The following is a 24,881-nucleotide window of genomic DNA, read 5'->3' as shown; positions in this document are numbered from 1 at the left end:
ACAATACTGTGAGAAAACTATAGCAGGGATTAATATTTCTAGTTTACTGATGGACTCAGGGAGGATAGATGAGTTGATTTATTCACTCCAATGGCTTGAATTATGATGCATAAATATGCTGAAGCTTCCAATCATCTCCATCATGGATTACTGCAACAGCCTTATGACTGATCTCTGAGGCCCCTGATAAATTGCAGAGTTCCTTCCAAAAGCACAAATCTAATCAAGTCACTCTCCTATTTAACACCAATGGTTTCCCATTTTTTTTCAAGCTTCCAGCATGGTACTTTGCATGTAGTATCATGCAAAGTAGGGGTAGGGGCTCCACATATATTTGCTGAATAAATGAACAGATTACTGAATAAGTGCCGTTAACAAGTAGGTGAGCTGGAATATGAACCTAGACCTCCTTATCTTTAGAATATACAAAGAAAAAGGTTTGGAAATTCCAAATCCAGACACAGACTGAACATCCTAGTACATGAATGCTACAGTAGCCCAGGTTTGATCAAGGAGGTAAGTATTAGGTCATCAAGACCTGCTAGTATTTAAAATCCAGTTTCCGAACATATGGAGATATAAGATGAAATTCATACAGAGCAGAAATACCCAGAGGTCACTGTCAATTTTTAAAGGGAAAGGAATATTTTCTTCACATCTCCTAAATCCTAATAATCTTCACCATAAAGGTACTTGGTTTGATTAGCCTGTCAGTAAGAATCAACAACACTCCTATTAGATAGTGGTATCCAAAGCAGTAGTTACCATCTCTAGTAAACATCTGAGCTAACTAATTGATTTCTTGCAAAAGCATAGGCTGAGAATTAGAAAATCATCAGTTCTGGATGGTAACTTTCAGAACAACTACAGAAGTTCGACAGATAACTACAAAAAGCAAAACTTACATTGAATAAAAGGGCATCTCCAAACCTAACTGATTCACAAACTACAGACAAAGGTCTGCGTGGTCTGCAAAAGACCTTCTGAGAGTTGCTGTATATTTATTACTGCTGTTGTTACTGCTGCTGATAATGATAACAGGAGAAGCTACTCCTTATTGCATATTTAATGTTTTGCCAGCCATGAAATAAACCCTTTTATGCATTATCTCATTTAATTCTGACCCCATTCCTGTAATATGAGGTTCTATTATTATTCCTATTTCATAAATGGGGCTGTGAGAGGTTAAATAATTTATATATGGTCACACTAAAAAGAAGTGGTGACTTGAACATCTGATTGAGCTGACTCTCAAATCTGTGTTCTTAATGACTACACTATACTAGCTGAATATCTCAGGCTTGCATGCATATAATTCCTGTATGTATTTGGGATCTAACAAAGTGGCAGCCCAGGCCTCAGAGTCAAACACTCAAGATACATTCACAGTCTATCTTGTCCAAAGTTTTATTTCTTTCAGGACCTATACACAGTTCTTCCAATGACTCACAGACAATAGCAAAAATACCTCACGTACACACCACTGGGTAGAAAGATGTAAGTGTTAATTATCTTGTCATTTGGGGCTGCTTTTATACGCCTCTGTATAGTTATGTGAATCTTATGTATCATTTCTTTAAGATTTTTTATAGACCACTGAGCATGTAAAGAAGAAAATGAGGGGGATGGTATAGCAAAAGACATAGAATTCTTTCTTTTAAATTAAAATAAATGTCCATGGAAAGTTTTTTGACAGACAAATTAATGCCAATCAGAAATGAAACATTAAATTCTAAATCAATGAACCTTAGTGGCTCTAAATATATGGGGAAAAAATTTCAGTGGTAATATGGTTATTAGAGACACTGCCATGCCTCACAAATGTTAGTGTCAAGCTGATCCTAAGTCTGAAAGGCTATTACAAATATTGAATGGCTTTTCAGGCAAGACACTGGCTCTCTGGAAACCCTCTGCCATAGTTAACAAACTATTTTCATAGTTTCCACCTTTTCATTAAATGATCTCTCTACCTCTTAGTCAACTGAAAGCTGGCTCTCTGCTAAGGATGCCAATTCACCTATAGTTCTCTAAAGTAGAAGCTGTTCATTCTTCTATAAAAAATGTACTTCAGAATCAGGCTATAAGATGGGCATTTTCCTTATTCATTGGTGCTTCTCTCAGACCATTACTCCTCTTCCTCAAGGCTCATATATTTTAGCTTATTACCCTCCATCCCTCTTTACCTTTTAGCTCTATCAAAAATGCAGTCACTTTGATTGAGTTATTCCCAATCATTCATCAGGCTTTGCCGTTCAACCATTGGTAATGGTTGGTCACCTACCCCAAAGCCTTTTTCTCCCTTTTATTTATATCAAAATGAGGTTCTACTATTCCTCAAGACTCGGAAAATGATGACTTTGTATTCAACATTAAGAATCAATCTTGACTGGTTTAGCCAACCATTATGTTTTCATTCTCCTGGGAAGTAATTGGTTAAGACAGAGCCACGTAAAACAATTCTGGTTAACTAGATGCAAAGAATCCAGTGGATGGCTTCTAGAAACAATTCTGTGGCTGTTGGATGTTATCATGTCTGGATGTAATCCCTGTAATTGTACTTATTTCTTTTTTTTTAAATCTCAGATACCAGTTCTTTTTTTTTTAAAATTAATTAATTTATTTAATTAATTTATTTATTTGGCTGTGTTGGGTCCTCACTGCTGCGTGATGGCTCTCTCAAGTTGAGGCGAGCGGGGGCTACTCTTCATTGTGGTGCATGGGCCTCTCACTGCGGTGGCCTCTCTTGCTAAGGAGCACAGGCTTCAGGCGCGTGGGCTTCAGCAGTTGTGGCGCACGGGCCCAGCAGCTGTGGCTCGCCGGCTCTAGAGCGCAGGCTCAGCAGCCGCGGCGCATTGGCCCAGCTGCTTCGCGGCATGTGGGATCTTCCCGGACTAGGGCTCGAACCCGTGTCCTCTGCAATGGCAGGCGGACTCCCAACCACTGCGCCACCAGAGAAGCCCTGGAATTGTACTTATTTCTGAATGATGAGATAATTTTTTTGTTACTTTTTTCTCCCAAAATTTCCACAAAGAGCAGGTATTACTTCTATAAAAAATAAAATTAAAAAAGAAAAACCGGGCTTCCCGGTTCTAGGAAAAGAGATATTGTGGTAGACATCTTTGAACAATGTAATCTGCACTGTAGAGCTGGGTTGACATCTAGTATAATTTCCTTTCAATGTGAAAAACTACCTTTTAAATGTGTTGTGGTATAGATCTTCTGGTGACAAATTTTCTCAACTTCTGTTTATTTGAAAATGTCTATATTTTACCTTTATGTTTGAAGGATATTTTTCACAAGATAGAGTTTTCAGGTTAAGGTTAACAGGCTTTTTTTTTCTTTCTTTCAGAATTTTAAAGATGTTCCTCTACTGCCTTCTGGTTTGCACTGTTTCTGATAAGAAATTAGCAGTAATTCTTATCATTGCTCTTTATTATATAATGTGTCTTTTCTTCTGCTATTAAGATTTTCTCTTTTATTGCTGTTATTTTTAGCAATCTGACTATAATGTGCCTGGGTGTGGCTATATGTTTATCTTGCTAAAGATTTGTTGAGCTTTTTGAATCAGTGAGTTAATACTTTTTTTAAATCAAACCTGGAAAAAATTTCCTCCAGTCATGCATTATATCCATTTTTTCCTTTAAGTTATTGAATATATTTATATTCAGTTTTTTAAAGGCCCTGTCCACTATTTTTAACATTTGTATAATCAGTGGGTTTATTTCTATTGTTTATTTTTTTCTTCTGTTATGGGCCATATTTTCCTACTTCTTTGTATGTCGAATTTTAGTTTTTTGATGTGAAATTGTAGATGCTATACGGTTGAGAATCTGAAAACTTTTTCATGTTCCTCTTCCTTCAAAGATTGTTGAGTGTTTTGGCAGGCAGTTATTTTACTGGCAGATTACCTTTATCTTGTCAAGTCTTCTTATTAGACTTTATTAGGGTGGCTCAAGATTAGCTCTTACTCTAGAGCTTGAATAGCATTCTTAATGCCTAACCTTCTGGGGTATTACTGAAAGCACAATATGTTAAGGTGGTCTCTCCACTCTAGTTGGTCAGAATTCCAGTGTTTCCTAGCACTCTGTGACCACTGGCATTCCTATTCAGCTCATAGATCCTCAGTGGCTATTCTCCGCTAAGCCTCCCAGAGTCTCACACCACACATGGCAACTTGGTTTTTGATCAAAGACTCAAGGGCTCTCCAATGCAGATTTCTGGAGCAACTTCTTTAAACAACTCTTTGCTCTCAGGTACCTTTCTCCACAAACCTAAGCTGCCTCAACAGCCTTATAAGCCAATTCCTGGGTGGGGGTGGTTTCTGTGCAAAACACTGCTTTTTATTCCAGCTGTACTTTCCTGTGCTGTGTTTGGATAGTGCCCCCAGACAGAAAACAAGAGTAAATGTCAAGCTTACCTTGTACATTTCCCCTCTGAAGGATCATAGCCTTGTGCTCTCTGCTGTCTAATGCATGAAAAGAGTTGTTTCATACAGTTTATCCAGTTTTATAGCTGTTTATGGCAGAAGGGTGACCTTGATACCTGTTACTCTGTGATGGCTGGAACTGGAAATCTTAATTAATTAATTAATTAATTAAAAATAGTATAGCCAATTAAGCCTTAATTTCCAGCCATCAAAAGTCAACCAAGCGGGAGAATTCCCTGGCAGTCCAGTGGTTAGGACTCCGTGCTTCCACTGCAGGGGGCCCAGGTTCAATCCCCGGTCAGAGAACTAAGATCCTGCAAGCTGTGTGGTGTGGCCAGAAAAAAAAAAAAAAAAAGTCAACCAAGGGAAACCAATAAACAGTAAAAAAAATTAAAAGGTGGGGCAGAAGTATTAGCAGACTCATGTAATTTTCCACTATGTTAATCTTCCTAGAATCAGAAAAAAGTTTCCAGGAGTCATCATTTTTGTTCATTTTCATTTCTCACTGATGGCACAACGAGCACCACAACACTCTTCATTTGTTCCTTCTTTCTTGCTAACCAGAGCCTGATTTTGTGTTTAATTCCAAGTAGACAATTCATGATAAATCAACTATGTCAATAATGATGCTCCTCTTTCTCTTTGCCAGATACTCAACCTCCCAGTCTCCCTGAGAGCTGGAGGCAACCACACAACTATATTTTGGCCAATGAGACACACAGGGAAGTTTGTTAGGGGTTTACTGAAAAGATTTTAATTTTTTAAATAAAAAAACAAGTGATGCTGGCACCTCCTCCCTCCTGCATTGAATGTGAGTCCCTTCTGACTATAATATGTATGAGGAGGAAAATTCTAAGTATGACAGAAGAGAGGGAACAAAAGAGCCTGGGTCCTTGATGACATCACTGAGCAACTAAATTAATACAGCAACTCACTGCCTCTAAGAAAAATAAAACCTATTTAGTTTAACCACTCTGTCTAAGGTTTTCTGTTTCTACCTGTCATAGAAAGCATTTCTGACTGATAAATGCATACTCCATTTGTTCTTTAGACTAAGAAGAGTTTGCAGATAAGACGAAAAAATAGTTTTCAAATACAACATAAAAAGGAAATGGTTGAGAACTGCATTCTTTGAAGTCTTTGAACTAATCAGGTTTTCTTTGGTGTGTATTAAATGCATGTCTGCCTTGTATCCCCCTCTAGACTGCAAACTTCCATGCCAGGGATCTTCTTTGTTCTACATATGGGCCTAGGCACTCTTGGGTGTTCAAATTAGCTTGGTGACAGACTCTTATTTCTAGTACTCTTTGACTCCATTAGGACCAAAACCCCACAGACCTAAAACTTTTTTTTCCACAGAGGTGAATATGCAGGTAAAACAAATAAGCGAAGAGATGGTTTACTGTCTTACGTTCACATTCTCTGACATCCAAGCTGAACTGCTGTAATGCTCCCAGGGTGAGCTGCCTTACTTCAGCTTCCAGCAAAAGTTGCATCAAGGACGTGGCTAAATGCTTGCAAGCTGACATACATGCTGTCTGGGCCACCTTTCCCTGAAATACAAGAATGTAAATCATAAGGCTGATGGATTAAAATCAAATTCCAACGAAAATTAAAATCATTTATTTTTCAATTAGCAATTTCTTTGAAGGTTTTCTCCATCATGATAACCCTTGCATTCAAATAACTTTGAAATTAATAGGACCTCATGGCAAACATCTTAAATATTTAGCTCCATTACCATCAGTCATGTCAGTATAACACTCAGCTAAAATTCATAAAGCCCAGCTATTTATTTACGAAGTGCTTTCTTCCTAAATCAAAAATAGATTAACAATATTCAAAATCTTAATCAAACTGAGAAGGAATGTTTCCACAGAGAATAAATTTCAAAGAGTCCTTTCTAAAAATACCATAATTCTTAAAAAGCGAATGTAAACAATTCCTAACTTATCTTGAAACCAAAGTGTTTACTACTTTATGATTCAACACATATAAAATGAAAAGAATGGTTTAAAACAAAATGGTTTTCTGAAAAAAAATAATTAAAAGGATAAATTTTGTTTTCTTAAAAAATAAACACTGAGGTTTATGAACACACACTCTAAGCTAATTTTTTAAATACTGATATTAAAATTAGTATTTTACCATCTTCTTTAAAAGATTCACTTTACACTAGTGAATTATATCTTAGTTCCAGGTCTGAGTTATACATCATGAAAGATATATCCATTTCTTCCCCAGATATATACCCATTTTATTTTTGTTATCATCTAGTCTGAAAAACAGGATAAGTTTGAAAAAGTTTGAGTCCTCATATTAGTCAGTGGATCCTTCTTTTTTGAAATCATGAAATACTTCAGTCATTCAGAAAGATATATAGAATTATATGATGAACACTTATGTACATACTAAACATTACAAATATAGTTAAAGCCCTTATATGACCTCCTTAAATCATTTTATTCCTTCTCCCCAGAGGTGACCGTTTCTTGTGTTGAGTATACCATTTGTATTATAAAAATACTATATGACAAGTATATAATAAGAAACAATATTTTTATTATTTTATGTATTTGAAACTTTCTGTATTACAAAGGATGTCCTTCTACAACTTGCTTTTTTGGTTCAATGTTATGAATGTGAATGTTTATAAATGAAATACATGTGGTTGTAGTTTATTCCTTTAATTATTCCACAGTATTCCATTTTAGGAGTATACCAGAATTTATTTGTCCATTCTTCTGTTGTTGGAGATTTAGGTTGTTTCTTTTCTTTTTTTTCTTTTGCTATTACAAACAGAGTAGCTCATAGAGTAATGTCAGTCTTCATGAAAATGCCAGATTCTGACTGTAGTTTTTTTTTTTTAATATATATATTTTTCATATGTTTCACTGGGCCAGGACCTTCCACAAAAGTTAGCAGGCTTTAAATGGAAAAACATATAACAAATAATACCAGAATGAATTTTAAAATTTGCATGACTTTTTATATACTTTGGATAATTCCTTTAAGATTATTTCTCAAATCTACTAGAATGAGGGGTATCAATGTACTGTGATTCAGAATGCACATGTGTATACGTGAAGAGGAACACAGGTGGAAGCCAGATTTCCAAATATCTAACTATAAACTGCTTTGCCTATGGTATATTCTGATTTACAATGTCCCTAGATATTTCCTAGAGTATCACTTAATTGCATAATCACCAGCACTGAGTACTATTACAAATTTTTCTACTAATTAAACAAGAGATACTTTATGATTTTTGTCTTTGATTATTTTGTGAGATTGAATATCTTCTAAATTTTCATTTGACTAAAATATTATTTTATAGAATAAAAGTAACAGTAATAAACAATGACCTATTATATTACACATTCTAAAAATGTTTCTCCTCTATGGTTCTGTTTGTAGGTTCTGAAGACCCACACTCTGTGGGTGATTTAACACAACAAATGGAAATACTTAAGTAGGGAATGCCGTAGAGACCAAGTCGAAACGAGGCAATGGAAGCATAAAGAATCCTAAAGAGAAAAGTTACGTAAAAGAAATCCATATTAAATGGCATGCTTTCAACTAAACCCATTGGAGACCTGGAACAGGTATCACCAAGGAGCCATAGAGTTCAACATAATTGTCAGGCTATGCCCCATGAGAAGAATCAGAGGGGGCAGATCAAAGTTGTGAGAAGCCCTATGGCTTTTCAACAGTGAGAGTGGGAGTGCAATGAAGAAATGAGGATAGACTAGAGCAGATGTCCAGAGACAACACTGCAGATCAGAAGGCAGAGAAAAGGGGAAAGAAACTACTGTCTCTTGGACACTACTATATGCCCAAGATGTGCTATACTTAGGCAGCTGACATCTTATGTTATTTCACTTAATTCTCACAATCAACCCAAGCAGTTGGTATTATTCCTTTCCTGTAGATGAATAAACGAAGGTTCTCCGTAAGGTTAAGAAATTTAGACAAAGTCATACAGCTATTTGTTACTTCTACCCAATCCTAAATCCGTATCTTTCCAGTAACTCAATCACCTAAAAAGCAACACTAAATTTTATACTGCCTTATACTGGAACAGCTGGGGAAAAACAGATCCAGATAATAACAGGGTTAACAGGTTATCCAAGACATAAAAACTAGGTCCAAACAGGTAAGACAGTTGTAGTTCAGGAGCCAACTCTTCAAATACTGAGTATCTGCTGGGGCATGCTTTTTAACTGTGGTCCAGCATAACTATCTAGGCCAAGGCCAACACTTAAAGGTCCTAACAAACTGAACATGGAGATGTTGTAAAAATCAAAGAGCTAAAAGCCCAATTAAGCTGGAGGCTGAGAAGACAGCATTTGAAAGGCTTGTTTCCAGTGGTCAAAACAGATTGCCAAGGAGAAAGGAAACTGGCCTAATAAAATGAAAATAAGATAGCTCACAGTCAGAAAGTCCCAAGTTTGAATTTTTATCTCTACCACTCATTAGAAGTGTAATTTAGTGTAAGTTAGTTGACACTTCAGACTCATTATTCATCTCAAAATATTAAGCAGCTTATTAACTTTAACATGAAACAAATCTATATCAATCAATAGAGCCAAAGGCACTTATACATGATCATATGTTATACTACCCTAACATACTGAGTTACTTAACTGTCCTCCAATCATTTTCCACCCTACTTCCCCTCAAGCTAATTCTTTATTTCCAAACAGTGATAATTGCAGAAATGTATATTTTCATTGTTAAATATTTTTCTAATTCTAGAAAGCATTTTGGAGCTTTGCTAATTCACAGTCTGCTATCCATTCTCTTTTTCACTTCTGGTTTCCATTACTACCATGGTATCCATAGATTTTCTAAGAAAGGATAAACAGAGACCCAGGCAATAACTATCAACACACTAAGCAATAAAAATTGGTGGTTTCACCCTCTTCATGGAGCAGATTCTTTCTAGGAACAAATTGCCAATCTCTAGGACAGGGTAAGAATTTGGAACAAAGCCTAAACTGACCCAAACCGCCTTTGCATATACCTCCAGGAACAGTTTCAAATCAGTGATAATCACAACTAGATTATATCTTATGAAGCTATGATAGTCGCAGTGTACAGAGACTACACAAGAAATAGAAACAGAATGCCAAAGGTGAAAAATGACCTAAGTATTATCATCATATTTTGAACATATGAGGAACCTGGCATGCAGGGAGATCTGAGTCACAGTATCTTACAACTAGCTCTACAGGCAACATCATACTGCCTCTTAATGCAGCTACAATATTTCTGTATTCCAAGACAGCCAATAAATATCAACTGAATGAACTGAAAGTCAACTACCAAAGCACTTAAATAATTCATACTACTTCTCAAGCCTGTTAAAATACCTTTTTAAAAAATGTTTTGGGAAGGGAAGAAGAGTACATTGGTGACTAAATTCATGTTGTTAATTCAAAGTCAGGCTTATGACCACAGTGAGAACCATCACTGGGCATGAGTCAAGATCTATGAAAATACTTTTTTGATTTTCACCACGTACCTCTTTGGTAATCAACTCATTTACTTCAAAAATATACCCAGATTCATATCCTCTAATTTGAATTATTCCATCTACCTCCTATTCTCTATTTACTGTCTTAACTTGTACCATAAAACTTTGCACTAGATGATTTACTGCACTGTCATTTCATGCATTTATGTTTCCTTGAAAAGTACATGATTTGCAAGGAAAGAAACTATTGCATTTTTATTTTGGTATATCTAAATGAAGCATAGCTCTAGACTGCAAAGTAGGTACACACTGCCGCCCAACTTTACGCCTTGGAGGTATCTCATTCTCTTCTACACAGAGGGAGATATCATCCATTGTTTCTTACACAAAAGCACAATTTAACACAATTAAGACAAATAGGAATCTTATAAATTCCTTCTTCAAAATACAGAAAGCTCAGTATTCATTACTTTCAATTACTACGTACTTCAATTACACAATACTAAGTGTTATGTCATAGTACTAAATACAAGTGAGCAGAGGTGAAGAGCTTAGAGAAAGCATTATCATCCTCAGTATCACCACAAACTCTACCACCATCACCAGAGCAGCTGCTTCCATTTATTGAGCATTGACTATGTGCCAAATGTTTTGAAAGTATTTTCTCCCATAATTCTCACAAGAACCCCATGAGGTATTTAACCCTCTACTTATACATAAGGACAGAGAGGTTAAGCCATCTGAATATACCTTATAAGTTGTGGACCTAGGATGTGAATCCAGCCTTGTCAAATTCCAAAGGCTCTTAACAATCATTTGATCCTGCCTCCCAGTAAAAGGCCTTGGGGTAGTTGCTACATTGTCCTGTTGCTTTGCGACTTTGGGTAAGGGAATGAAGAGGACGAGAAGAAAACATTTTTTTTTTCTCCCTTCTCCATCTAAGGAAGCATCAGATGAATGCTGGATTCACAGCAGATATTTAGAATGGACTCCAACCACAGCTCTCTGTCAACCTACTGGGGTCAGATCTGAGTTCCAGATCATCAAGAATCTTAACTAAATGACTTAAGGGGCCAAAGCCAAATTTCTCTTTCTCTGGATAATCTTAACAAGTTTCACAGTAAGGAATGTTTAAAGAGAGCCAGGAAAGACAGCTGTCTTTTCACACCAAATTTCTCCTCTGCTTTCTGAGTAACACTCCCTTGCTTACATTTTGGTGTGTCAAATTTTATCTTTCTTTAGTTATTTAATGAGTTATGTCACCATGAAATAGAGAAAAGTTCAGACACAGAAACTGATCTAGCAAGGCAAGTAAGAACTACTCAAAGTAAAGTAAAGCCACCCTATAAATTGCTAGTTCTTTCTGTGTACCTATACCTCTAATTCCTTAACCTTCTACCCTGACCACTACTGTAGACAGTTTCTTTGGCCTGCCCCTTCCTTCACTGAACAAGGAAGCTGTCTTGTTCCTTTTTCCTCAATATCCCATGGCTATGGGTGAGGCCACTTCATTCCCATAGTACTAAGCCTCCTATTTACTTAGGATGGACATTAAATAAGCCACATTCAGAGGATAGAGTTCTGGATCTTCCCATATGTTCCTGTTATCTGGGACCCATGCTTGGAACTTTGGTTCCCATGTGCTGCAGAAACCCTACGACAAAGTCTTACTTTATCTTTATACCTAAACAACCTTAAAAATCACATATCCTCTCCAAGTTGATTTTCCCACAACTGTACCCATGTCTTAGGAAGGATTACAATCCTACTTAAAGAACATTCTTAAATTTAAATTAGAGAATTTATACAAATATCCACTCATTAAAAGATTCACAAATCCCTATCTTAGACAAACAAATGTTCCCTAACAGCTAAAGAAAATGAAGCCCAAGGCTGACAGTTAATATATCTTGGGCAAGATATTTGGTATTATTTGATGACTTTAGTAGAGCCTACAATGAGATGGTGAACCTCTAATAAATCAAAAATAAGAAAAACTAACAAAAAGTAAATAGGGCTTCCCTGGTGGCGCAGTGGTTGAGAGTCCGCCTGCCGATGCAGGGGATGCGGGTTCGTGCCCCGGTCCGGGAAATCCCACGTGCCGTGGAGCGGCTGGGCCTGTGAGCCATGGCCGCTGAGCCTGCGTGTCCGGAGCCTGTGCTCCGCAACGGGAGAGGCCACAACAGTGAGAGGCCCGCGTACCCGGAAAAAAAAAAAAAAAAAAGTAAATAGAGGTAAACAATCCTTACTTAATTTGTCATGAAAAAATTAAGAAGCTCGAAGGAAAAAGCATAGTCAAAAGAAAACTGGAAGTATATACTCAGGATGTAGATGGAAGGAGGTGTCAGAGGAGGGATGTAACAGATGGCATAAACCTGGTTCTCAGACTTATCCACTTGTTTCGCTTTCTTATTCAGTCATTTTTCAAGAAACACAGAAATCTTTTTAAAAACACTTTTTGCTATGCATGCTTTTATTGAGGTATAATTACAAACAGTACATATGGAGCTCTTAAGAATATACAGCTTGATGACCTTTACATATGTAAAAACCTATAAAACTGCCATCCAGATCAAGATAGGAAATATTTCCATAAACCTGAAAGTTCCTCATGCCCCTTTCAAATCAGTAGATCCACCCACACCATGAGGTAACTTTTCTGACTTATAGCTCCATAGATTTGTTTTGCCTCTTTCTTGAACTTCATATAAAAAGAACCCTACAGTGGTGTCCTCTTTTATGCTTAGCTTCTTTTGCTCAGTATGTTTTTGAGATTCATCCATGTTGCTGCATGTATCCATAGTTTCTTCCTTTCTATTGCTGAGAAGTATGAATAAATCACAATTTGTTTATTCATTTTTCCTATTGATATCTATTTGGGTTATTTCTATTGGGTGCTATTATGAATAGTCTTTAAGTGGAACTATTTATTTTCCTTGGAAAAATACCTAGGATTGAAACTGCTGGATCATAGAGTAGTTGTATGCTTAATTTTATTAGAAACTGCCAAAATTTCAGAGTGATAATACTATTTCATATTCCCACCAGCAATGTATGAGAGTTGTTCCATATCTTCTCCTATACTTGGTATTATAAGTCCTTTTTTTTTTTTTTAATTTATTTTTGGCTGCGTTGGGTCTTCGTTGCTGTGTGCAGGCTTTCTCTAGTTGCGGTGAGTGAGGGCTCCTCTTCGTTGCGTTGTGCGGGCTTCTCATTGTGGTGGCTTCTGTTGCTGTGGAGCATGGACTCTAGGCTTCTCTTGTTGTAGAGCACAGGCTTCAGTAGTTGCACCACGTGGGCTCAGTAGTTGCAGCATGCGGGCCCTAGAGCACGTGGGCTTCAGTAGTTGTGGCACATGGGCTCAAGAGCACAGGCTCAGTAGTTGTGGCACACAGGCCCTAGAGCACGCGGGCTTCAGTAGTTGTGGCACGTGGGCTCAGTAGTTGTGGCTCGTGGGCTCTAGAGTGCAGGCTCAGTAGTTGTGGCACACAGGCTTAATTGCTCCACAGCATGTGGGATCTTCCTGGACCAGGGATCAAACCCATGTCCCCTGCAGTGACCGGCGGATTGTTAAACACTGTGCCACCAGGGAAGCCCCTAGAAGTCTTTTTAATTCCTGCTATTTTACCAGAGTATAGTGGCATCTTACTGCAGTTTCAATTTATATTCCCTTATGCGTAATTCTGTTAAAAGCATATTTTCATGTGCCTATTGGTCAAATGGATATCCTCTTTTGTAAAGTACCTGATCAAGTTTATTGTCCATGTTGGGAGTGGGTCAAAGTGCAGACTGTCTATTTCTTTAGAGATTTGTACAAGATATTTGTCTTTTCTGGATGACTGCTTTGTCACATAGATGTATTGCAAATACTCTCACATGTTCTGTGGCTTGCCTTTTTGCTTCCTTAATGGTGTTTTTTGATGATCAGAAATGTACAATTTTGATAAAGTACAATGTATCAACTTTTCTTTTCATGGCTCATGACCTTTGCGACTTGTCTTGAAGATATTCTCACACATTTTTAAGACAATTTACTGTGTTAGTTTTCACATTTAGCTCTATAATCCATCTTAATTTATAGTGTAGGGTAGATGTCAAGATTAATTTTCTTTTCAATTCAAATACTGGATTGCTTGAACACATCTATTGAGAAGACTCATCCTTCTCCCACTGCATTGCATAGGCACCTTTGTTGAAAATCAAGTGACCACATAGATGTGGGTCTATTTTGAGACTCCCCATTCTAGTGCACTGATCTTTTTGTCTAATTTTATGCCAACACTTCACTGTCTTAATAGCCAAAGCTTTAGAGTAGATATAGAAATCAGGCAGCATCAAGTTCTCCAACATTATTCTTCTTTTTCATGATAGTCTTAACTATTTTAAGCCCTTTGAATTTTCATATAGATCTTAAAATCAGCTTGTTAACATCTACATTCATTCCCTCAAGATTGGTATAGATAGTATGATTTTACATGAATATAAGAAATGTTAATTTATTATATATAATGGATGCCTTAGAGCATTAAGGCTTAATTCCCACCCAGAAGCCTGGTGAAGAGCTGCCATAGATTAGTTTTGGGAGAACTGACATTTTAACAATATTGAGTCCATAAATATAGTATACTTTTCCATTTAGTTAGATCTTTAATTTTGCTAACAATGTTTTGTAGTTTTGAACGTACAAGTTTTGCACATATTTTGCTTATTACAAAGTACTTCCTGTTTTTTGATGCTATTTAAATTATACTGATTTTTTAAATGTCAGATTCTAATTATTTCATTATTAGTACATAGAAATAGAATTGCTTTTTGCATAGTGACTTTGTATTCTTTGATCTTGCTAAACTATTAGTACTAATATCTTTTTTTTGTAGATGTCTTAGGATTTTCTACATAGACAACAGTGGGTTTTTCTTGGTTTTTTTTTTGTTTTGTTTTGTTTTGTTGGTTGGTTGGCTTTATGTACTGCAAGGCTTCTATGACTTGGTAGCTTGATTTTTTTTTCACTTTGTGTACTGTGTATTTTTTTTTTTAATAAATTTATTTATTTTATTTTTGGCCACATTGGGTCTTCGTTGCTGTGTGTGGGCTTTCTCTAGTTGTGGCGAGCGGGGGCTACTTTTCTTTGCGGTGCGCGGGCTTCTCATTGCGGTGGCTTCTCTTGTTGTGGAGCAGGGGCTCTAGGCGAACGGGCTCAGTAGTTGTGGCACACGGGCTCAGTAGTTGTGGCTCACGGGCTCTAGAGCGCAGGCTCAGTAGTTGTGGTGCACGGGCTCAGTTGCGGCATGTGGGATCTTCCCCGACCAGGGCCCGAACCCGCGTCCCCTGCATTGGCAGGCGGACTCTCAACCACTACGCCACCAGGGAAGCCCCTGTACTGTGTATTTTGTAATGCAGAAATTTTAACTTTTTATGTAGTCCAATTTGTAAGTCTTTTTCTTGTGGTTTACTTATTTTTTCAATAAATATTTTGTAAGAATAAAAAAAAACCAGTGTTATCTTTAAAAAGAAGAATAAAGCTTAATTCTTCCCCCTTTCAAGTATCATGCTTTTTATTCCTTTTACTTGCCATATTGCACTAACCAGCTCCAATAGGATGCTGAACTGAAATGGTAAGAGCAAACATACTTGCCTTTGGGGTAAAAATTTCAGTCTTTTGCCATTAAGTAAAATATCAGCGGTAGGTTTTTCATAGATACCCTTTATCAGATTAGATAAGACTAGATTAGTCTGCTGATAGTTTTTTTCATGACAATTAAATGCTTCCTCTGCATCTATTGAGTTGATCACATGTACACACAGACACACACACAAACATACAGATTGAATGAGCTTATTTCTAATAAAGAAATTGAATTTGTATTTTAAAACCTTCCCACAAAGAAACTCCAGTCCCTGATTATTCCCTAGTAAATTCTATTGAATACTTATGGAAGAAATTAAACCAATTCTAAACAAAATCCTTCACAAAAGAGATGGGGGAGAAAACATTTCTAAACTTATTTTATGAAATCAACATTACCCAGATAACAAAATAAAAGGCAAAGACAAAACAAGAACAGAAACCTATAGACCAGTATCTCACATAAACGCACACAAAAATTTAACATAATAATAGCAAATCAAATCCAGCATCATATTAAAAAAAGATGATGCACTATATCTATATAAATGTGTTTATTACTAATTTTCAATTTATTTCTGTTGTGGATGGCAAAATAGTCAATATGATTTTACTCCTTTTAAATTTATTGAGACTTGTTTTATGGTCCAGAATATGCTCTAGCTTAGTGAATGTTCCGTTTACACTGGAAAAAACAAGGCTGCTGTTGGTGGTGGACTGTCCTATAAATGCCAATTAAGTCAAATGGTTTGATATTGCTGTTCAAGTCTTCAATATCCTTACTGATATTCTACTTGTTTTATCAGTTACTGAAGGAGTGTTAAAATAGCTAACTGTAATTGTGAATTTGTCTGTCTTTGCAGTCCTCAGCTGTTTTTTGTTCATGCATTTTCAAGATCCATTGCTGAGTGCAGACACAGTTAAGATTGTAATATATTCTTGATGAAGTGGCCATTTTATTCCTATGAAGTGTCAATCTTTATCCCTAGAATATTCATTCTTCTGAGATTTACTTTACCTGATATTAATACAGAAACTCAACTTTATTATGACTATTGTTTACTTGGTATATCTTTATTCCTTCCTGTTACTTTTAACCTATCTGCGTCGTTATAATTTAAAGTGAGTTTCTTATAGGCAGAATATAGTTGAATAATTTCATTCATCCAGAATAATCAATCTCTGCCATTTATTCAGAGTGTTTATACAATATAAATTATAGAAACAATTTATTGTTTTGGCTGGATTTAAGTCTATTACCTTGATCTTAGTTTTGTTTTCATCCAATCTGCTCTCCCATTTTCCTATTTTTCTGCCTTCTTTCGAATTAACTGAATATTTTTATGAATCTAACTCCACTTTTGGCTTATTAACTACAGCTCCTTGTTTTATACATGTAGTGTTACTCTAGGCTTTATAATATGCATCTTTAACCTATTGCAGTCTCTATCTTGCTGAATTTCTTTAAAGAGTGTTGACTTCTGTTGTGGCAAACAATTCCATTTCTTTTGTTTCAGTTTGAAATTTTGAGGTTTGTTGGCATGCACTTTTATGTAGGGATTAGAATCATCTTTTCTCTAGTTACTTCAGGCCCAGTATAAATGATATTTTAGAACCCTCTACTAGCCACTCTTCTGGCAGCTCTACTGAATGCTTCAGGAGTTCAGTGGGGTCTTTCCCATCTTACAAGTTGGAACTTGAACATCTCCCTTCCTTCTGTGAATTCTGGCAATTGTGCTCAGCTTCTGTGCCCTGGAAGTTGTTTTTTGCCTGACCTCATGGATTTTTCACCCTAAACATGAACAGTTAGTATTCAGCCAAAGACTCAGTGGGATCCGAATGCTTGTCGAACTTCCAAAATCTGTGGATTGATGCAATTCTTTAGATATAGAAAATGCTCAAGCATTCTTTCTTTAAGTAGTGCTTCTGCAACATTTTCATTCTCTCCTCTCCTTCTGACACTCCAAAGACACATATGTTACACCTTTCAACTACGTTCCATTTCTCTTTTATGCTCCTTGTCATTTTTAAAATTAAAATTTTTATTTTTTCTCTCTGTGTTTAAGTTTAGATTTTTTTTTTGTAGATCTTTGAGTTTACTAATCTTGACTTCTGCTTTGTTGAGTCTGTTGCTAAACCCATTTAACGCATTTTTAAAACTTCACCTAATGAGTTCTTCATTACAAATTTTGTATTTTGCTATTCTAGAATACACATTTGCTTCTTAATATCTGTACAAATAATTTTTTTGGTATTTTGTCCATTCTTTCCTCTTTAACATATTAATCATAGTTATTTTGAAATCACTGTTTGCTAGCATAAATATCTGGATTATCTAATTATCTGCTTCTATTGACTGTTTTAACTTTTGATTATAGTTCAGTTTTCTCTGCTTATTATCATGTTAAGAAATTTTGTTTTATATGCCATACATTGTAGATAAGAAGCTATAGAGGCTCTAGATTATCTTATCTTCCTCAATAGCGTTTTGAGTTTTGTTTAGGCAGGCAGTTAAATTATTAGTGGACCATACTGATTTTGTCAGGCTTGTTTTAAAAGTTACACTGATTTTGCCCTTACTCTTAGGACATTGTCCTTAATCCCTGAAAACGGATTTACTGATATTTAAACCGAAAGGCCACAATGTTCATCAGGTCTCTCTGTGAGTCCAATCTGCAATGTCTCTGCTGTGCAACTTCTAGAATATTTGTTCAGCTATCACTATCTCAGCAACTGATGTCTTCTAAAGCCCCATAGTGTGCCCTATCATATGAAGCTTAGAAATTGACCAAGGACTGAAAGGGAATTTTATAAAGACACTGGTGGGGGTGGGGTGGGGTGGGAGTTGGTCCTTTTTCTGTGTTTCTTTCTTCTTTGATATTCTATTTCTCTACAACCTATTCTTATTGGCATCCCAAGCATTGATTCATTCTTTTGACAATACCTGACTTTATATTTTGTCCAGTTTTTATAAGGGTTTATGATTAGAGTATAAGTCTGATACTAGCTATGGCATCACAACTAGAACCCCCAAACAACCTTCATTTAACAATACATATCAAGGAGAAAAAAACTGTAATAGCCATTTAAAGAATTTCTCTCCAGCCAATAATTTTATACGCCCTAGTCTTGATTTCCTTTATCAGCCTGTCAATCATTTTTGCTTTATAAAGAAAATGCATACATATATGTGTCTTTTGAACTCAAATTTACAACAAGGGATAATGGATATAGCCAATAATCAGTACATGCCCATTACAAAACAACAATACCACCATCAGCAAAAATCTTAACTTGTATGTTCTACTGCCATAGTCCAAAACAGTGTCAGAGCAAAACAAAGAAAAATATGTAAACGTAAATGGAGAAAGTACAGATATGTGGTTTAATGAAAATCAACATACACATTAAATACAATGCCCCATAACAGTAACTTTAACCTTTGTCTCAATTTCATTATCTGTAAAATAGGACTGTTATAATGGTTAAATAAAAATAATTCCTGTGTAGTATTTACCACAGTACCTGTCTTATATTAAGTATTCAGTAAATGTCTTATGATTATTATAATTTTTATTCCTATGAGCCTGAATATGAAAAACAGTAGAAAAAAACATTGGGTATACTTGCTTAAAATGTAAGTATTTCATGAGTGCATAATATTTTCTAACCATTTATGCATTTTATAGAGTCAAATGATTTTCTTCTTTTAAGCCAAAAATTCTGTCATGAAAAAAGTGGAAAGTGTATTCCTATTCTATAGCAAATCAAGGACAACATGCAATTAAGTGCAAAATAGAGCAGAATAAACTCTAAGTACTATATGATTTTAGAAGAAAAGCTTATGAGGCCAAAATAATCAGAGAAGTCTTCACAAAAGTGGTAGGATTTGCTGGGTGACCTTCATTGCATCCCAACAACAACAACATGGAATTATTTAAGTGACTCCCAATTTGAAATGAGGTAATATACAGTACTCTACAAATAACAACAATTATTACTATGCAAACTTCCATAGAATAAAAAGTCCTCAGAATGAGAAATAAGAACTTTTCCTTTCCCTTTTCTCAACTGCTATTCAGGTTAAAGGTCAATTTCATCAAGTCATCTCATTAACACAGAAATATCTTTAAGGGCATTCAGTCCTTGCCATGCTTGACATTTCACCGTACTGCAACCAAGATGCCAAAGAATCAGATTCAAATATTAATGAGCAAAAGGTCATGATGAGGTAATCTCCAAAGTTCTATTAGTTCCTGTTTTCTGACTCTATCCAATTCCCTCTCCCTTTCCAGAGTCCTCTCTTACTACATACATTTACAGTCACTGGCTTAGTTTCAAGATATACCCTCTAAACAGTAATTTCACTTGAAGTGCATTTTAAGTGGAGGCCTCCCAGATGCTGAATTCCCAGTCCAAGGGTGATTTGCAGAGGTATAAAGTTAAAATAAAAAGAAGAGCAGGAATCAGCTAAAAATTACATCCAATTTTGATATTTAACTACTAGAACAGAAAAAGAGAGAGAGAGAAAAAGAAAAATAGGAAAAATAAAAAAGAAACCCTCTCTTTCAAACCTTCCAATAAGCTATTTAATAATGTGACAAAGCAGAGCATATTAAAATATTAACCAAAGCTTCCAGGAAAACCTCTATAATCTCAATTGTTTATTCAAGACCTTTACAAACCTCATAAAAAATTAAGTGGGCTTGGAAAAAACACACCACAGCCATAGGAGAAAGTTTACAAAACACAATGCTACAGACGCCTGACTGTCTGCCGGCCAGTCGCTTTAACTTCCACATACAACTTATTACTCAGTTCTCTAACTGGTCAATACCCTAAATAAAAGCATTTCTCCACCCAAACACCTCATTAGCCTGAGTTTCTTTTTTGCTTTTTTGAGCTAACATATCCTGTAGGTACTTTGGTTCTTTATTTTGTGCCAATAACAAATTGTTTCATTTCAATGCTTCATTTCAGAATATTTAAAACCTTAGGTTTCTCTGACGAAGATAATTTAAGATCATCTTTACAAGAATTTAATTAGCTCTATAATTAACCTCACTATTGGGAGAAAAGTGCATGAACCATCATATCCATTTTATGGTAAGTGGTAGTGAAAGCAAGATAGGACTAGAGTAGAAGTGAGACATAGATAAAGAACTTTGGTTCATATTAACTTAGGCTCAAATCCTGGCCCTATCACTTAAGTGACCATTAGGAAAGTTGTTTAATCTTGGTTAGACTCAGCTTCCTCATCAGTAAAATGAATATAATGATATCAACTTTGCAGAAAATGTATGCTATAAATAATATAATATAGAACCCTATACAGTGTCTGGCACATAGTAGAGGCTCAATGAATGGTAGGTACTTTATGATAAAATATTCCTGTCATTTTGAGGAGCACTGCCCATAGTTCGAGGAAAATTTATTTGGGTCCCAGGCAGAATTAAGTGTGCCACATTTCTTGGAAAGTGGTTATATAAAAATTCAACATACAAATTCTAATGTGAGCTGGACTAAATCAACTTTTATACAACTAGAAATTCACTCCGAGTTACTCATATTGCAGGAAATTGAGCATAAAGAAAGACTATGTCTCAGTTTGGGAGGATAAATGCTCTTAAACCATTTATATCTCAAGGAAACATGCTGCATATTCTTCCCATCCCTGTCTTTTTCCCTTCTCAATGGCCCTACAGGAGCTATAAAAGAGGAAACTTTTCATCACAGTGTATCTGTGAAAGCACCAAAATATGTTAACAATTAGAGAAGAGGAAACCTGAAAGACTGCCTTGTTAATTAAGGAACTTGCTATCAAAGAACTCATTAAGAGGTAATGAAACCAAATGGCTATTAAAATAAATACCCACTGAATAAAGGTTGCCTGGCTAACAGCCCCTCAATATAGCTTTTTACAAACACTTCCAATAGTAAAGACCCAGAAAAAGATGAAAAGCCACAATAATGCTAAAACCAAGACTGACAAACCCAGAGATGAAGTTATCCTAAGTAGAAGGCAGAAGATGACTTAAAAAAGCCTCTTAGAAATTCAGAATATAAGACATCAAGCATTCTTTTAAAGTCCTCTACCATCTATCCCTTGCTCTCAGAGACTCTGATCATTGCCTAATACAGAGCTAGGCATCTGTTCCTCTTTATACTTTGCTATGCCTAGCCATTAAGTTAGAATGTGGTTCTCCCTATTCCTACTGAGACCCTCACCTACTACCTGCTGCCTGGTTACTTTCTTATTTAATCAGAAGCTGCAAATCTTGGCAATGGCATAAAGTTTGGTTGAAAAAAAAAAAAAACTAGTGGAATAGAATGTGATCTCAGAGTAAAGTTCCTTGAGCAAAGTAAGAACAAGAACTGAAGGGGTTTCCCTGGTGGCACAGTGGTTGAGAGTCCGCCTGCCGATGCAGGGGACACGGGTTCGTGCCCCGGTCCGGGAAGATCCCACATGCCGCGGAGTGGCTGGGCCCGTGAGCCATGGCCGCTGGGCCTGCGCGTCCGGCGCCTGTGCTCCGCAACAGGAGAGGCCACAACAGTGAGAGGCCTGTGTACCATAAAAAAAAAAAAAAGAACTGAAGGATCTCTATAACAGGACATGCTAGATATTGATCATTCACATCGTATTCCACAAGTTCAGAAAATTTCCAGAGAACCAAACATTGGTGATAGGAAGAAGATGCCGCCACTGAAGAAAACAATATACCTGCAGAATGTTAGTTGCCTACTCATTATCCATGCTCCCTTCTACCTTAACAAAATAATACTTGGCAATATAAACAGGATAATTAATCGCTCAGCCTCTCGTCAGATGTGGAAGGCAAATGAATTAAAAGTAGAAATGTCTTCAAGAAGCCCTCTGGCCTGATCTTTCCTTCTTTCTGCTGTCTAAATGTGGATGTGATAGCTAGAATTCTAGCTACCTTGGAACCTTGAGGAAAAGATCAAGAGAAAGGCAAAGACCTTAGCCCTGATATTCCTGAGCCTTTAAGCCATTATCATTTCTGGAGTTGTTATTATATCAGGAAATACACTCTCATGTATTCAAACTACTGAAGTTGGTTAGCTGTTATTATTCATAACTTATAACCAAATGAAAGCCAGTAGAATCAGGAAATTGGATGAGAGATGTGTACATCATTATGCACATAAATAGTTTGGAGAAAAGGATAAAAGGATACCTACTTACCTTGTTTTTTGACAAGTATACAGTGTGTAAAGGACTTCTACATCTGAGGTCAAGTAAGGAGGAAAGTAAAAAATTAGCACACAACCCAAGTAAAAACACTGCAAAACAAAGGAAAGGGCACAAAATCTGCAATGGTTAATTTCATGTGTCAACTTGACTGGGTCATGGGCTGTCCAGATATTTGGTCAAACATTATACTGGATGTGTCTGTAAGAGTATTTTGGGGTGAGATTAATATTTAAATCAGCAGACTAAGTAAAACAGATTGCCCTCCCTATTGTGGGTGGGCCTCATCCAATCAGCTGAAGGACTGAATAGAAAAAAAAAGGCTATCCACCTGTAAGAGGGAACTCTTTCTGCCTAACTGCCGTAAGCCTGCACATCAGTCTTTCCAGCTTTCAGACTCAAACTGAATCATGGCTCTTATTGGATCTTCAGCATGCCACCTTTCAGTCAGGAACTTATACCGACTTTGAGCCTCGAGCTTGCCATGGCAAATCTTGGGACTCCCCAACCTCCATAACTGCATGAGCATATCCCTCATAATAAATCTCTTAGATATATATACACATATCTTATTGGTTCTATTTCTCTGGAGAACCCTGACTAATACAATATCCAAAAGACTAGGAGAATTATCAAGCCTCAGAAAATTGTATATTAGAGGATTGATAAAAATTTTTTCAAAAAACTCTTTGGCATCATCAGCTAGAGTATAAAATAAAACATTTCCAGTAAAAGAGAAGCATCGACCACTGAGAGGGGTGGGATAGGGAGGGTGGGAGGGAGGGAGACGCAAGAGGGAAGAGGTATGGGGACATATGTGTATGTATAACTCTTTCACTTTGTTATAAAGCAGAAACTAACACACCATTGTAAAGCAATTATACTACAATAAAGATGTTAAAAATAAATAAATAAATAAAAGTGGACAAATTTACATTAAAAAAAGAGAGAAGCATAAAACAATAAGGAGAAAATAATGTGAGGTGAAATGACAGCATGATAAATCAAAAAGTCAGTTAGAAATGTAAAGGGAGATGAATAAGATAAGAGTCATTAAGAAAACCAAAAGCATAGTAATTAGTTTAAGATCCAAATGAGAGAGAATAAGTTTAGGATTTATGCTGTGAAAAATTACGCAAGTTATTTGAAAAACAAACATGAAAAAATTTCCCAGAACTTAGAAAACTAGTATGAAGCTAAAAATCATAATAGAGAAGATGATCAGTTTGAAGACAGAAGATTAAGTTAATACCAGGTCAACTGATGTTTGTAAAGGGGAGCCAAGAAAAAAATTAAACACCAAGAATAATCAACATATCAGAGGAAAAAATTTACAAAATAGTACAAATATTCAGGCAGAAAAGTTGGGTTGATAACCAAAGAACAAAATCAGATTGCTCTACTGCAACACTAAAACCTAGATGACAGTGAAACAAAATGTACGGAGTATTGAAAGGAAAAATGTAACATAAAAAATTTTTAATCAAGCTAAAAGGGGAGAAGAAAGCATTATGAAATACATAAGAAAGGCCTCATAAAATATAAACAAATATCTTTACTTGAAGGAATACACTGTAAAAGCCATGGTCTAAAGTATGGAAGTTAATTAAAAGTGAGATGAGTTTAATAACTGTCTTAAAACTAAATATAAGTTTCAGTGTTTACTGTTGAAAAAAGACATATAACAGAGAAAACAATGCTGTAATAATAACACTCTTGATCTAAAACAACTTAATATATTTAAAAATATAGGAGAGGAAGAGTGAGAATAAAAATGTATTATAAACCACTTATTTACTATGTCACAAATAAAACTCTGCATGTTTAATTCCAATGCTTAGAGAATTATAAGTTGAAGAACACTTTGAAAAAAATTAAAGGACTTATGTCCCTCAAAGCTCTGGGGATTTGCAAAACTAAAAAATATGGCATATGAAGTAGAACAAAGGAAACAAAAGAAACATTAAAGAGAGAAAGAGTAAAACAAAATAACACAGTTACAGCCAATAAAGAGCACAATAATTGTATATTCTTTAAATTATCTTATTAAAAGACAAAGAAAGACAAGACAAAAAAAACTGATGAAACTGACAAAATAATGGGTAAAGGCATAAAAGAGAAAAGCAAATACAAAAGAAGA

General features: G+C 35.9%; 1 protein-coding gene across 5 annotated transcripts in view; it reads right to left on the bottom strand.

Moving 5' to 3' along the window:
• The window catches only part of EXOC6B (exocyst complex component 6B), a 712,186-nt gene that overhangs the window by 188,480 nt on the left and 498,825 nt on the right, over nt 1-24,881 (bottom strand). For all 5 annotated transcript variants that reach the window (XM_067704728.1, XM_067704730.1, XM_067704732.1 and 2 more), the window contains one exon: nt 5,838-5,979. In XM_067704728.1, the coding sequence (XP_067560829.1) occupies nt 5,838-5,979 (142 nt within the window). The remainder of the gene's footprint in view (nt 1-5,837; nt 5,980-24,881) is intronic.

The sequence above is a fragment of the Pseudorca crassidens genome, chromosome 14, assembly GCF_039906515.1.
Source record: "Pseudorca crassidens isolate mPseCra1 chromosome 14, mPseCra1.hap1, whole genome shotgun sequence".
NCBI classification, from domain to species: Eukaryota; Metazoa; Chordata; class Mammalia; order Artiodactyla; family Delphinidae; genus Pseudorca; species Pseudorca crassidens.
This window is presented reverse-complemented; position numbering and strand designations above follow the sequence as displayed.